We start from the raw sequence: 15,779 nt of genomic DNA, 5'->3' as shown, positions 1-15,779 counted from the left end.
TATTCTTCCTCTGGTAGTTGTGAGACAATGGGCAGATACTCGTGTCTGCATGGAGGTGACTGTGTTCCAGAAAGTGGAGAATCCCTGGTGAATGGTCTGGGGATGATTCATTTCAGTGTTTGTCAGATGGCACACGTAACTGCACGCGATAACCAGACAAGAAGGCTCCATCTGTTTGTGGATTTTTGCCTTATGACTCTGGCTCAGAAAGGCCAAAGTGCAACATTTTAGCAATGCCAGAATGGACATCTGTGGGAATACCTTTTCTCAAATGACTCTCCTGTAGTTATTTATGATGACCTGGCTTTGTCCATTTTTTGTAAAAGGTACTTGTGCCTCTTGTGACCCTGAGCAAACCAAACAAATTGTGAAAGATAACAAACTAGGGGTATAAGAGCTTTGAGTTTGTGTATGAGGACACAGGAATACCAACATTTTCACACATGCTATGCTCACTGGAAGGCTAGGGTCTGTATGGCTGCAGGACAATAGGGTTTTGACAGTTTGTCCCCTTCTGATGTGAATGATTCAGTTCCTGAAACTGGGAGGGAAGTAGAATTGCTTTGCATTGACTCATGGAGGTGTCTCCTGCCACTGTTTGTCCTGTGATTTCCCCCAAATCTGTGCAGCTTCCATATTGACACAGTCCTTTTTGAGTGGCTTAGGGGCCCTGATTTAACACCTGCTGGATAGGTAGGAGGGATGGCCTGTTTTTTTTATTCCCAACAAAAGCCAAAAATAAACTAATCTGTTGTATGAAAATACCTTGCCTTGACACCTGCAGGTAACTGGAGGTGAGTGGTAGGTAGGTGCAGGGCTTGGGAGTATTTTGACGTCTCGTCACTGGTTCTCTTTAGCTCAGAGCTGGCACCTAAAGGCCTGTATGATACTCATCATTTCAGGTTGCTTCAGGCAATCTTCACTGCACAAAGCAATGAGCAACTGGTAACCTCAGTGCAAAGCTGAACATCAAGAACTCCCCACACAAGGTCTGTTCTATTCACTAGGAGTGGGGGACCTTGGCAGGGAGCAGTGGTAGAGCTGTTCTGAGAATGCAGAGGCCCATTTCCTCTGTCAGCCAAGAAGCATTACATCCCTCTGACTTTATTTACACAGAGAGATAGTCCATAGCTTCTTATAGAAACACACTGCTCAGGAGGAACTGTGCAAGCTGGCCTTCGCTGCATAGTAAGTAAAATGAGTGTGACCACAACAGACAAACCTTTTGGGTAGGCTGGGACATAAATCTCCATCCCTCCATGGAAGAGAAGATGTCAACAGAATTGCTTTGTGTCCTAGGCTCTCCTGAGTGATCCACTCTATATTGGACTGAAACACAAGAGGGTTCGTGGGAAACAGTACGACGAACTGATTGATGAGTTTATGCAGGCAGTTACCAACAAGTAAGTGGGATTATGTACGTGGCACCTCTGGGCTGCTGCCATTTAAGAACAAATGTTGCAACTCGTGAAATAAACATTAGTCTAATTGATCATTCAGGCAAAGAAAGGTCATTTAAATGCAAGTCTCCTGGGTGGTCTACAAATGATTCTTTGTGCTTGAGCTCTATGGGTCAAAAATATTTGTCTTCAGTGAACTGGAATAGGACTGACTATTTATAACCATTTCCTGTCCTTATAGGCCAGAGGTGTCAAACATGTGCCCTGTGGGCCGTGTCCTCCCTCCATCGTGCATTTATGAGCTTCATGGCAGAATCTAAACTTTGGGTTGTTTACATTTTGTAAAGGAAGTTTCTAGGTCTCGCCATTATGAAGGAAATCATCTAACTGGCATTGGCATGTTACACCCCAGGGTGATGGGGTGATGGGTGTGAGTTTGCAGACCCCCTGTCTTCAGCTTTGTTAAAAAAAAGAGTTTCTCCCCTGGCATTTATGTCAGTGGAGTGAGCAGGCCAGGATTATAAACAGTGTCTTTTTAACAGTGGGACAAACCAAGTGTGTATGTCCATTCTTACTATCTGTGAGAAAGGATCTGTCTCACCAAGGAGGAGTAGATCCACAACCTGAGGGCTGTATGTGCATCTCATGTGCTGCATTGAGTTCCTCCTTCTGGAAGAAACAAAAAGTAATATTTCTGTGACTATCTGGAGAGATTACCGTAAGAAGTAAACTGAGAACAGCTATTAAGGGGGGAATAAAAGTAATATCTGGAAAGCCCCAAGCTCCTAAGCAGCTTTTTCTGCAGATGGTGGTGATAAGGAGCAATGGACAATGCAGTCTGAGCCTGATCAATAGTCTGCTGCCTGTCCGTATCTTGTAGGGTCTTCACAGCCAAAGGAGTTATGTTTGATCTCCCCACTCTCTGTGTCCAGCAGCTGTAGGGGTGTGTGTTCCTGCATAGCTGGAAGGGAGCCGTGTACGTGTGTTAGCAGTTCATCCTGTCTCCCTTGAGGCAGGAGGTGTCACCTCCAGTATCATCCAGGGACAGCAGCTGCCCAGCCACTGAGAAGCCTGTGTGTGCACAGTGACTGCCCAGCTGGCTGTAGGGGGAGGGAGAACAGGGGCTGACATGCTGAGGACCATTCAGTCACAGCTGATAAACCAAGTTCTTGTTGTTCAACCAAATTGGTGACACAAAACTGGGAGGACTGGCTGATTCACCGGGAGACTGTGCTGCCATTCAGCGAGATCTGGACAGGCTGGAAAGGAACAGGGCAGAGAGGAACCTCGTGAGGTTCAACAAGGACAAGTGCAGAGTCCTGCAGCTGGGGAGAAACAACCTCATGCACCAGGACAGGCTGGGGATTGACTTGGTGCAGAGCAGCTCTGCAGAGAGAGACCTGGGAGTCCTGCTTGATAATAAACTAACCATGAGCCAGCAACGTGCCCTCATGGCTGAGAAGGCCAATGACATCCTGGGATGCATCAAGAAGAGTGTGGCCAGCAGGTTGAGGGAGGTTCTTCTCCCTCTCTGCTCTGCCCTGCTGAGGCCTCATCTGGAGTCCTGTGTCCAGTTCTGGGCTCCTCAGCTCAAGAGGGACAGAGAACTTCTGGAGAGAGTCCAGTGCAGGGCCATCAGGATGCTGAGATGACTGAAGCATCTCTCTTTTGAGGAAAGGCTGCAAGACCTGATGCCATTTACCCTGGAGAAGAAAAGGCTGAGGGGACACCTTATCAACACTTAAAAATACCCAGAATGGGTGATGAGAGGATGGTGCCAATCTTTTCTGTAGTGCCTAGTGACAGGACAAGGAATAATGGACAAAAGCTGGAACACAAAAAGTTTCACTTAAACACAAGGAAAAACTTCTTTGCTGTTCAGGTGGGGGAGCCCTGGCACAGGCTGCCCAGGGAGGGTGTGGGGACTCCTTCTCTGGAGGTTTACAGTCACACCTGGACACATTCTGGTGTGACCTGATCAAAGTGAACCTGCCTTATCATGGGATTAGGCTGGATGATCTCTAGAGGTCCCTTCCAATCCCACCCATTCTGTGGTTCTGTGATTCTGAGTGGGATGAGTGTGTCATGGAGAATTTCAGCATCCATCAGTGTTGTGGTTCTGTTGTGCTACACCCCACGCACATGCAGTGCTGCTGTTAGGACAGGAGTCCTTCCTCTGCTACTCAGCAGCATGCTGCAGACATCTCCCCTGGGATGGCCAGACAGTACTCCCACCTGCCCAGTTGCAGTTGCCTACTTACTCTGTAAAGGTCCTTTACACTGCCAGACTGTGCCACAGCCCCTGTTCCTGTGAATATGAACACAGCGATGCTGCTAGCTGATTACTAGACTCTTGTGGGTAATCTAGGGGGAAGAAATTCTTGGAGGCTAGAAAACTGGTAAAACACAACTAGGAAATCACAGGAGGCTCTGCAAGTAGAAAAGATTTAAGAGTTGTCAGGGTTGATTTGTGGGGGTTTTGTTTGTTTTGATTGTAGTCACTAATTAATCCTTCAAGGAAACTATCCCACTTCCTTCTGGTCAGGAGACCACAGGGCTGTTGCAGTGTTAGTGCTGATGGTGGAACGGGAACAATAGAACGAGTACCCAGATGATGGTCTCAGCTATCAGAAGTTTGGCTCTGAGATTTATGCTTGTGCTGTGAAGTGCAAAGTGTATTGCCTGAGCTGCTGCTGCAATATCAGTGATGGGGCCAGAAGGACAATTTGCTTTTTCTGTGTGTGCTGCTGGAGAGGAAGGATAGGCTGTTATTTTCCTGTGTGTGGTTTACATGAGCTAATGTCCACATTGAAGGGCAAAGACACTCGGACTTGAAACAATGAACTCTTATCTTGTAAGGAGGTGATGTCACATCTAATGCTTTCATCCAAATACTGGGAATCGAGTTCCTGGGGCCCCTGTCCCAGCTTTTCTATTTATCTTAACCAGGATGAATTGCTTGAACACGGGAAGCCCTCAAAAAGTTCTCTGCAAAGTGGGGCTGGGGAATTCCACTCTGCACTTCTCCATTCAAATCTGTAGAGTGTTTGGAGATCCTTGATTCATAGACTCATAGAATATTATGGTTGGAAAAGACTTTTAGGATCATCAAGTCCAACCACTAACCTCACACTGCCAGACCCAGCACTAAACCATGTCCCTCGGCACCTCGTTTATGTGTCTTTTAATTATCCCCAGGGATGGGGACTCCACCACCTCCCTGGGCAGCCTGTGCCACTGTCTAACAACCCTCTCAGGGAAAAAGTTCTTCCCAATATCTAATCTAAACCTTCCCTGGTGCATCTTGAGGCCATTTCCTCTTGTCCTATTGCTTATTACTTGGCAGAAGAGACCGACTCCCACCTCACTACAGCCCCCTTTCATGTAGTTGTAAAGAGTGATCACATCTCCTCTCAGCCTCCTCTTCTCCAGACTAAACACCCCCAGTTCCCTCAGCCATTCCTCATCAGACTTCTGCTCCAGACCCTTCACCAGCTTCGTTGTCCATCCAATTGAAAGGAGCTCATTACCCTGTGTCATCATCCTGACCACCAGCATACTTTAAAGTGTTATTGGAGTGTGATCCTCTGTGAGCTTGGGGCTGGTAAATAATCCTGGGTTTGGCAAACTTGGATGAAACAGATTCCTTTGGTCTCAAATTTCCACTGGAATGACTCAGTGCAACTCAGTAGGAGCTTCTGTTAAAAAAGGAAGCAGAAATTGTTGCGAAGGTCAAGAATATGCTGCTTTTGTAGGCTGCTTCCACGTATGGGGAAACCTGTGAGTGTAACTGCTGTGATCTTCAGCCTGCTGGGGTTTTTCTGCAAGTCTATAATGTCACATACAAATCCAATTATTTGGGTTGCCATGGATGTCCTGCAAGTTCAGGATTTCCTTTTAGCTTGATGTTCTCACAGAAAACCTGTCTGCTTCCTGAGGGTACTTGAACTTCTCATGGAAACCATTTATCAGTTCCTCTGCAGGAGTACCCCCCACCCTGCCAAATCACTATTGGCACAGGGATGTTTGTCACTGAAGTGGAATGTGTCAGAGCCCACAGGAAAGCCCAGGAAGTGAAGATTTACTCTTCTAATGCAACAGTAATATCAAACAGATGTTGGATTTCTATAGCTGGAGACTTCTACAGCCAGCAGAAAGGGCTCCTGGTCTCATAATAGCCACCTAGCAATGAAATGAGAAGTGTGTCAGAGTCTTCAGAGTTGTCACTCAGGGTTTTGAAAAGTGTGACTTCTGGGTAATTTTTGAAAGCAAAGCCCTTTCTGAAACACCTGGGTACATTTCTGCCTTTCCTGCTGCCTAAACCTCCATTCATTACTCTTGCACCTAAACCAAGTGACTGAGCTCTTTACTAATTGTTCCATGCCATGCAGTTTGCTCCTCTTGGCAAGCAACTGTGTACAAGATTTGGCCCATTGAGTGTAGCCTATGACTGAATGATGCAGCCTGAGAAATGGCTGTTTTCTCACAGTGAGTTGTTTGCTTTGTATAGAGAGAATACATGGCTTCAGTTCTCCCTCTCCTCAGTTACCATGGCAAAGAGAAAGTCAGTCTTCATCTTTAAATGGTACATTTTGTTGGCTAGATCATAATCAGAGCAATCCACAGACTTTCTGGAGCTTGTTTAAATGAGCAAATTAAGGTCAAAATCAAAATACACTGGGAGGTGGTTTGTGCTGGGCCATGATCTCTGGACTCTGCAGAGCATCTGCCCAGCCCCTACAGTACCGTAATTCTTTCATCTTCAGACTCCTTTTGAAGCAAATTAACACTGGAAAATTCTTTCCTCCTCTTTCTTTCCTCCCTTTTTTTCCTCTACATGCCAGCAAACTGTGTTGCAGAAGCCTCATTAAGCTTCCAGAACTTCACTCCCCTTTCCCATCAATGCTTATTAACAGCTTCACCAGGGCCCTCTCTACAACTACCTGAAAGGAGATTGTAGTGAGGTGAGGGTCAGTCTCTTCTCCCAAGTAACAGAACAAGAAGAAATGGCCTGAAGTTGCTCAGAGGACATTTATACTGGAGGTTAAGAAGAACTTTTTCCCTGAGGGCAAAAATAGGCACTGATAGGCACTGGCACAGGCTGCCCAGGCAGGTGGTGGAGTCACCATCCCTGGAGGTATTTCAAAGCCGTGTAGAAGAGGTGCTGAGGGACATGGTTTAGTGATGGGCTTAGCACTGTGAGGTGAGTGTTTGGACTTGATGCTCTTAAAAGTCTTTTCCAACTAAAACAAAGCTTTTTATCAGCCATAAGGCAGAGCACAGAAAACATCAGAAGATCAAGAACACAGTTTCTCAAAGTGGAAGAAGTTTCTAATGAGTTTGGTTTTCCTTGTGCTTGTTTTATATCTGATTCCTCTTTGCCTTATCCCTTCCCAGTAGCTTTACCTACAGACATGCCAAGTCAGGTCCCATATGCTCCCTGATAAGCAGAGTCTGCTCCACAACAACCTGCCTCTGTTTCAGCAGTTCTCCAGGACCGTGAATCACAGATTCAACAACACCTTTCAGAAATAAAATCACCAGTACAGGTGCTCATCTGTTATTTATCCAGATCACAGAACCATAGAATCATAGAACGGTAGGGGTTGGAAGGGACCACTAAAGATCATCCAGTCCAACTCCACTGCAGAATCAGGTTCACCTAGATCAGGTCACACAGGAACATATCCAGGTGGGTTTTGAAAACCTCCAGAGAAAGAGACTCCACACCCTCCCTGGGCAGCCTGTGCCAGGGCTCCCTCATCTGAACAGTAAAGAAGTTTTACCTTGTGTTTAAGTGGAACTTTTTGTATTGCAGCTCTTGTCCGTTACCCCTGGTCCTGCTGCTGAACACTGGAAAAAAAAGTGTTGCCCCATCCTCTTGACATACACCTTTCAAATACTTGTAAGTATTAATGAGGTCCCCCGTCAGTCTCCTCCAAGCTGAACAGCCTCAATTCCCACAGTCTTTCCTCATAAAGAAGATGCTCCAGTCCCCTGATCATCTTGGTGGCCCTGTGTTGGACTCTCTCCAGCACTTTCCTGTCCCTCTTGAGCTGAGGAGCCCAGAACTGGACACAGGACTCCAGCTGAGGCCTCACCAGGGCAGAGTAGAGGGGGACCAGAACCTCCCTCAACCTGCTGGCCACACTCTTCTTGATGCATCCCAGGATGCCATTGACCTTCTTGGCCACGAGGGCACATTGCTGCCTCATGGTGAGTTTATTATCATATAGGACTTCCAGGTCTCTCTCTGCAGAGCTGCTCTGCACCAAGTCAATCCCCAGCCTGCCCTGGTGCATGGGGTTGTTCCTTCCCAGCTGCAGGACTCTGCACTTGTCCTTGTTGAACCTCATGAGGTTCCTCTCTGCCCAACTCTCAAGCTGGTCGAGATCCCGCTGAATGGCAGCACAGCCTCTGGGGAACCAGCCAGTCCTCCCAGTCTGGTGTCATCAGAGAACTTGCTGAGGGTACACTCTGTCCCCCCATCCAGGTCGTTGATGAAGATGTTGAACAAGACTGGCCCCAGAACCCATCCCTGTGGAACTCCACTGGCCACAGGCCTCCAACTCGATTCTGTGCCATTGATCACCACCCTCTGGGCTCTGTCATTCAGCAGCTCTCCATCCACCTCACTGTCCACTCATCCAAGCCACACTGCCTGAGCTTTCTGATAAGGATGTTACGGGAGACAGTGTCAAAAGCCTTGCTGAAGTCAAGGTAGATGACATCCACTGCTCTCCCCTCATCTAGCCAGCTGGTTATGCACTCATAGAAGGCTCTCAGGTTGCCCTTGGTATTTGGTATTTATTCAGGTGCTCTGATTAACTTGGCTAATTGAACATGAAAGACTAGACTTAAGTCTGTAGGCACCACTGGCCTCCACTAGCCCTTGTGTAATACTATGAACACCAAAAGTCTCTCATCATGCCATTGCCAGTGCTCTAGTAGAGCTGATGGCATAGACCCACTCCAGCCTTCATGGGAATACCAGGATGTTCTCCTTGACCATCTGCCCCAGTTGCCATGCCTAGAGAGACTCTGATACCATCTAGAAGGGAGATGGTAATGAAGCACTACCTCCACTGTCCTGTCTTATTATGGGATGAGCTAATCAGACAGCTCCTACAATCTGCTTTTAGCTATTGTATGATATTTAAAATTAAAAAAAACCCCAACATTTAGGTTTTATTAGCTTGATTTTCTGCTGTTGAGAAATGATTGAGTGCCAGATGTGCTGCTGCAGGATCTCTGTGGTAATGGAGTTCATTTCCTTCAAATCCTTTGGGTTAACTCATTTACAGGTGTCAAAAAGCCCTCTGCCCAAGGCTTTCTGTCTGTGCATCCCATCTAAGCCAGATCTGCTACAGCTGGCCTAGAAAGATATAGCTGCAGAACATCTGTTTGGATAGAAGGCAGGTGTTGAGTCTCCATCCATTGCTGTCAGGTAGCTCAAGGCACCTCTGAGGGTCAGCACTAACAGGTTTGCATCTTGTGCTCCTAAGAAGCCTCGTACCTGCAGCTGCCATCGTTCCTCAGACCCACTGCCAGGATGGTGGAATTTTAGTGCTGGTTTTAGTGCTTTGGAAGCATAAAACATGCTGTGCAAAAGGGTTGCTGTGGGTTTTTTGGTGACTGTTTTTGCTGCTGTGAGGACTATAATGAGGGTTGTGATTGATCTTTGCTTGCTCTTGCCCCATCTGCTGTCTCTAACAGCAGCTCATGGCAGGTGCCCTGGCATATGGCTAAGGGCAGACAGCAGTCAATCCTTGGCATACCCCCCACTTTTGAGTAATGCAAGATTGAGGGATTTCCTGCCAACTTTGTACTTCAAGAGTGACTATCACTGAATGTACAGCAGGCTCTATGCCTCAGAGTATGGTGGCTATATTTACGTTGGCAGAAAGCTGTTGAGACTCCTCCCCAGCCTAAGAGGATGGTGAGGCAGGCAGCAGGTCCTGTGGGGTTCACAACAGCTCCCTGCCATGAATTTTCTAAAACCAAGGCACAGAGATCTGAATTTTGCATTGGCTACAATACAAAAGGCTGCAAGTTTTTGCCAAACTCCCATCTATTGGCTCAAAACATACGTTCTAGCACAAAAGCAAATGTGGTTTTGTCTCTCTCATGCCCACCATCATGACTGCTACATCTGCTGTAATAGCCATGACCTCTAATGTGGGTCCTTGGGTCCAGCTTTGAACATGCTATGACTAACCTTGCTCATTACATTTCCATTTCAAACCAAAGTAAGATGTGATCATGTTTTCTAACTTATCTCTTCATTTCTTCTTTTGACACTATTAGAACTATTTAATGACAGAAATCATTCTGTTAAATGACATCAAGGTACTGAGTGAGGGTTTGAAAGATTGTTTCAGTTGATTCAGAGCCAGAAGGTCAACTTTTTGTTTTAATTTATCAGACTCTTAGTTTTCACTGTCAGTTTTTTAAGGGAAAACTTGCCTTCCTTTTAGCTACATGGAAGTGTTAAAAATGAAAGGCTTTTTCTAATGTAACATCTGCCTGCAGCCTGTAAGCACACAGATGTTGTAAGTTCCCCCTGTAAACAACAATGCACTTGCCTGGCTCCATCTCTCCAAGTAGAACCTTGTCTTCTTGTTGTCTCTTTACCTCTCTGGGTTTCCTCTTCTTGGCCTGAAACACATATGAATATGTAAACAGTGCCATCGTGAAGTAAGGTTTCCCAGACATGAGTGAGAGTAGAAACACCTTATCACTCTGGGACATACATGTGCTTCTGTGTAACCTGCCTGTTCCAAAGAGCCCAACAGCCACACCAGAGCTGCCACTTGGGCTATCAGCAGCCTCAGAGGTGAGGAGGAATTGGATTTCCAAGAGCAAGAGTGAGCCTGAGCCTTGCAACCTTTAGGGATGCATACAAGTACTTTTTTCCCTCTAAGCCTCTTCTTAGCCTGGCACCAGTGTTTGGTTATTTAAAACTGATGGTTCTGTTTCTAATGTAGATGAACATGTATCTTGTTTTGTGCGTTGAGTGACCCTTGGTGTCTGATGGGACAGTTTATTTCCACTCTTGTTTATGAAAACTTAGGTTGCAAAGGTTTTATGAGAAAAACTTACCTGTTCTTTCTCTGAAATGTAGAATCATGGAATGGTTTGTATTGGAAAGGACCTTAAAGATCATCTAGTTCCACTAGACCAGGTTGCTCCAAGCCCCACACAACCTAGCTTTGAGCACTTCCAGGGTTGGGACAGCCACAACCTCTCTGGGCAACCTGTGCCAGGGCCTCACCACTCTCACTGCAACAAACTTCCTCCTAATATGTAATCTAAATCTACTTTCTTTCCATCTAAAGCCATTACATTCCTCATCCTGTCACTACATTCACTGATGAAGAGTCCCTCTCCAGCTTTCCTGTCAGCCTCTTTAGGTACTGGAAGGCTGCTCTAAGGTCTCCCCAGAGCCTTCTCTAGGCTGCACAACTCCAGCTCTCAGTCTGTCTTCATAGCAGAGGTTCTCCAGTCCTCTGATAGTCTTTGTGGCCTCTTCTGGACTCATTCCAATAAGTCCACGTCCTTCTTGTGTTGGAGTTCCCAGAGCTGGACACAGCACTGCAGGTGGGGTCTCAGGAGAGTGGAGTAGCCAGAAGGATCGATCCCTCTCCCTTAACCCACAGCCCAGAGTACTGCTGGTCTGACCAGAAGCCTGCCAAGGATCATGCTAACAATTTAACACTTAAGAATAGCCTCAGGACAGTGACCAGACTCAGGTGCTAGTGTTAACTTGCTAGAGAGGGCTTTGTTTTTCTGATTCTAAGTCCTGATCACTTGCCAAGCATGATGGGTTTTTTTTTTCTGATGATAGAAAAAGATTTGGTTCTTTTCAACTTGGTTTTATCTAAGACTATGAGTAGGAGTTGCAGTGCATCAAAGCAGATTCCTTACACCATGAATGACTGAAAGCAGTGCTATAAATTGTCAAATTCAGACATGAACTGGAACCTTCTTCTTGTGGTTCTTTCCACAACAGAGCTGGACCTTGCAAACACAGGTTTTTTTCATGCATGTAGAAACCTTTTATACTCCCTGCTCATGGTGAAAAAGAAATCGCCTTTTGATACTGGTCAGAAAAGGCACTACATAGGTACTCATGTCACCCTTGAAGTTCTGACTTGTGCAGTTTTGGTCAGATGCTTCTCAAATGATAACTGCTGCCTAATGAATTTTTTCTTCTCTGACCTCCTGGCTTATAATGAGGCTGGATGAAGTCAACGAGATACATACAAATGAGGATGAAAGAACAAAGTTGGCTAATGAGATTGTTCAGGCAATTAAAAAGTCTCTTGAATAAAGAAGCTAAAAGCAATGTCATCAGGAAAACATCTGCCTGCCTCATCTGGGATTCACCCTCTTTTGTTCCACATTTTGTGCTCATCCAAGAAAGATGCACATTGTCCTCTACAGGGGATACAGACTTTACTAACAGCATCTTTTCTGTTAGCACAGCCCAGAGATTCCACATAGCTCTAGGTGGATAGTAACAGTGTCAGAACAGCAGTACAGTGATAAACAAAGTGAGAATCCTATGCCTGGAATCATTTCTCAAAGATTTTTACTGAATCACAGAATGGTGGGGGTTGGAAGGGACCTTTAGAGATCATCTAGTCCAACCCCTCTGCAGAAGCAAGGTCACCTAGATCAGGTTGCATTTTTGGGTGGTAGTTTTTACAACAGACTTGTGATACATTACATGTTCAGCTCCTAGAGTCATCCTTCATTAGAGTGACTGTCTTATACTATTCTTTTTATCAACAGTATATTATTTCATTAAAAATGCTGGTTTTGCAAAATTTGCTAGGCAAGGCCTAGAAGTCAAACCAAAATGAGCGTATGGAACCATTCTATAAAGCATTTCCCGGTGAGGTTATTTTTACAGGAAGGTTTTGCAGAGGTTTATGACAGAGAAGGCCAGAACTTGGGTCATAATTATTTATGGCACAAACCCCCAAAACCTGCAAACTAAGGAGACAGCAATATCGTTTTTACCAAGTAAGACTAGTGATTTTTATGATGAGGAAGAACTAACAGAGTGCTTCATTTTGTTTCCAGTTCCATAAAATGGCTAAATGAACTCCAGAGATGGTAGAGAACAGGATCCCCAGATGGTGATCTGGCAGCCAACAGTGAACCAGGAGACATGGTGACAGTATTAAAATAATGACCCTTGTGTCACCATTTACAAGTTTCAGTATTAATGCTATTGAGGCTGTGACAGTGTGAGGATAGAAATGAGGAACTGTTTTTAGAGAGAAATTTGAGTCAATGTTTTACCTGAAAAAAACCACACAGAGCCTTCAGCAAAGGATGTCCGAGTTTACCCCTGACATTAACCTGCCCTACAACAAACCACTACAGCAGAGTTTGATTTGTAATTCCAAAAGGTCTCATTTTTGCTGAAAAGTGTGAATGTGTTGTACTGCTTGAGGGGTGGATGTTAAGACATTAACTCAAGTCATATTTAGTGACCATGGAAGACTTTGTTGTTATAGTCTCCCCCCCTTCTATCCAACATATCTGAATCTTTCCAAACCACTTGTCAGAGGTAGAGAAATGAACTGCACGAGCACTCTTTTCCACAGCCTGCAAATAAGAGCTGTTCATGCCAAAGGGAAAGCTCTAGTTCCAGAAAGAGACATAGGACTGCAGAGATCCCAAGATATGCACACTTCAGTGTGCCCAAGAGGAATGGGAGCAGCTTTGAATCCAAAATCAGAAGGTCAAAACCTTCCTTTTTTGAAAAGGGGATAAAGAACTGAGGAATGGAAGAAATCAAACTGGAGATTGGCACTTGCTCTGATCCCATGTCCCTTGTTAGTCTGAAACCCTGATAGTCTACATTTGAGCTTTCCTTTTAGATATAGGCAATTAAAGTCTGGGTCTTTAACTACTGTCACAGAGGCCACGAAGAAGACAGAATGTTCTAGACAAGATGTCATCATCAGTCAGATTACTGGAGGGAACCAAACTTAACTGGCTGTGCCTTTCCTGGCCTGGAAAACATTCAGTCCTGAAGTGACCTGACGCTCTTGGCTTTACTGTCCTTCAGGCTCTGAGCTGAAGGTTAGGAGATGAGTCTCCTGGGTGAGTAGAAACAGGGAGGAATCTATGAGAACTGGCAACAAACCAGGCAGGCTGACCTCAGGAGCCTCTTCCTACCACAGTTTGCAAGGTCTCTCTGCAGGACCACCCTCAGTTCTCAAATCCTCAATATAAGGATATTTAAATGTGGCAGAGGGGATCTTCAGAAATCCTTGTGCAAATACTCAAGTTACAAACACTTTTTCTGCTGCAAGACCTCCTGCACCTGTAGACAGCCAGCACTGAGGGTACTAAGTGGGATTGCATTGATGTCAGATGTCACAAGGTAAACACAGTACAGTTGCTTAGCATGTTAGACAAAAGCACACCTCACTAAAAATGAGGCCTCCGAAAAGAAATCATGCATTTTGGTTTCATAATGGGGACTACAATCTTTCCAATGAAGCACAAGAATTTGGCAAAATCAGATGTTCTGGCAAAATCCAGTTTTTCTTTTAAAATGTTATGATGGGGAGAGACTGGCCAGTATAATTCATTCCATCCTCAAGTGTTTCCATGCTCGCTGCTGGAGGATCACTTGGATACTGTACACAAGGGACAGAGGAGGGCAATTTCCATAGAGAAGGTCAACAAATTACAGACTTTGGAGGGCAGCAAAGCATTGCCATTAAAATGAGGATAAGTCAGTGACCTAGGGTGCGTGAGGTGTGTTTGAGAGCTTTCCTGACCAGCTGTGATAATTAGATAACATTCGATTCTCTCTCCTAATTTAGGGGTCTAAAGTTAGATGTCTAAATTTAGGTTGTTTACCTTTGTCTGCATTCACAGGGACTGTGGAGAAAGAGGCATCTCCAGAGACATTACCTGTTTCGATTATCCACTTAGACTAGTTCAAAGAAGTTGGTACTGGACGTGCCTCTTAGTTTGTCTGAGAAGGCAGCCAGGGTTGTTTTGCTGGGCGTTACATTTTAGGTATGTGAAGGTCCTGGAAGAAATCCCATTCTACACTGCATTTTGTTGACTGAATTCCAGCACAAGTAGCAGCTCTCTGGCTACCCTTTCCCCTTGCAGTAACAAGTATTCTCAACTTTCCCTCCTGACCCATGTTCTTTTAAAGCATTGTTGCCTGTTCAAGCGCTTTTGTGCTCCAGTCCCACATTGGCTACGTTTTACTTTTGGGTGCTATCCAACTACTCCTTGTAGAGTGCTTTGAATTCCTTTGGGATGAAACAGGTTACACAAATCTTGAGTTGCTGTGCTGTGGAAGAAGGACAGTAGAACTGACTCATCGTGTTGATATTCACAAGGACGTTACTGCAAATGGCCCCAGCAGCTGGTTTGCTCATAGTCCTCGCTAGGTTTGACCTTAGGCTGATCACGTCATCCTAAGATGCAGCACTGCACACAGCCACCAAAGTACCATTGGGGAACAGCAGTGAGCCTTGACTGATGCATTTATAATAGGGTTCAATAAGTCAACTGCCTAATTTGTGTTTAATTGTAGTTACTTTGAGCAGCACAAGTTCTTTAAAGTCCCTAGTAAGGTGGAGAGTCCTTGAGGCATAGGATCATCATCCTGAGATTCCCATCTTTAACTGTGAGTCTAAAATACATGATTCTTTCATGTAAAGCATCTTGTCTTAGGGTCTTGCTGGGACCAATTTGTGGTTTTTACTAATGAAAACTTTAGTTCTCACGTTATGCAAAGGCTTACATAGGGTCAAAAATGTAGTCTACACTTCAAAAGGCTCAGTAGATGTAGTGCACAGAAAAATAAATCAATCTTAAAGAAAATAGCTTAGTGAAAAAAGTTTGCATTCCAGCACAGTTATACAGAGGGGTAGGGAGAGAAATGAAGAGTTTATGGGCCACCAGACTTTGTGCAAAAATAGACAAAAATAGAAGAAACTGTGCACTATCTCATGCTGCAGACCAGGAGTATGAAGTGATGAAAGAATTCTGTGCTCAAAAAGAGGGCAAAAAATGTATTCCAGTTAATACTTTTGCAAGTTTGACTCTCTAGTCAGGGAAACCCACCCAGCTCCCCAAAAGCTCTTTGGAGAGTTGATCACACATACATTAGTGCTGGCTGAGGTCATTGATTTTGGTAAGCAAGTCAGTAATGTTACTTCCTCAGTGATACAAATAAATAATAAGACTGGTGTTGGAGAAATAGTTTCTATAGCAACTGAAGTTGCTTAAAGATTTGCAAACTCTGCTGTGAGATGTTAGCAGCTGTTCTGGATGGTGTGTCCTCTCCCTCTTAGCCACGTTTTCCTTGCACATTCTCGTGAGGGA

At 45.0% G+C, this 15,779-nt stretch overlaps 1 protein-coding gene across 2 annotated transcripts in view; it reads left to right on the top strand.

Annotated features, from left to right (window-relative positions):
* The window catches only part of ME3 (malic enzyme 3), a 127,984-nt gene that overhangs the window by 93,207 nt on the left and 18,998 nt on the right, over positions 1-15,779 (top strand). For both annotated transcript variants that reach the window (XM_062020359.1, XM_062020358.1), the window contains exon 6: positions 1,300-1,403. In XM_062020359.1, coding sequence (XP_061876343.1) covers positions 1,300-1,403 — 104 coding nt within the window. The remainder of the gene's footprint in view (positions 1-1,299; positions 1,404-15,779) is intronic.

The sequence above is a fragment of the Colius striatus genome, chromosome 1 (assembly GCF_028858725.1).
Source record: "Colius striatus isolate bColStr4 chromosome 1, bColStr4.1.hap1, whole genome shotgun sequence".
NCBI classification, from domain to species: domain Eukaryota; kingdom Metazoa; phylum Chordata; class Aves; order Coliiformes; family Coliidae; genus Colius; species Colius striatus.
This window is presented reverse-complemented; position numbering and strand designations above follow the sequence as displayed.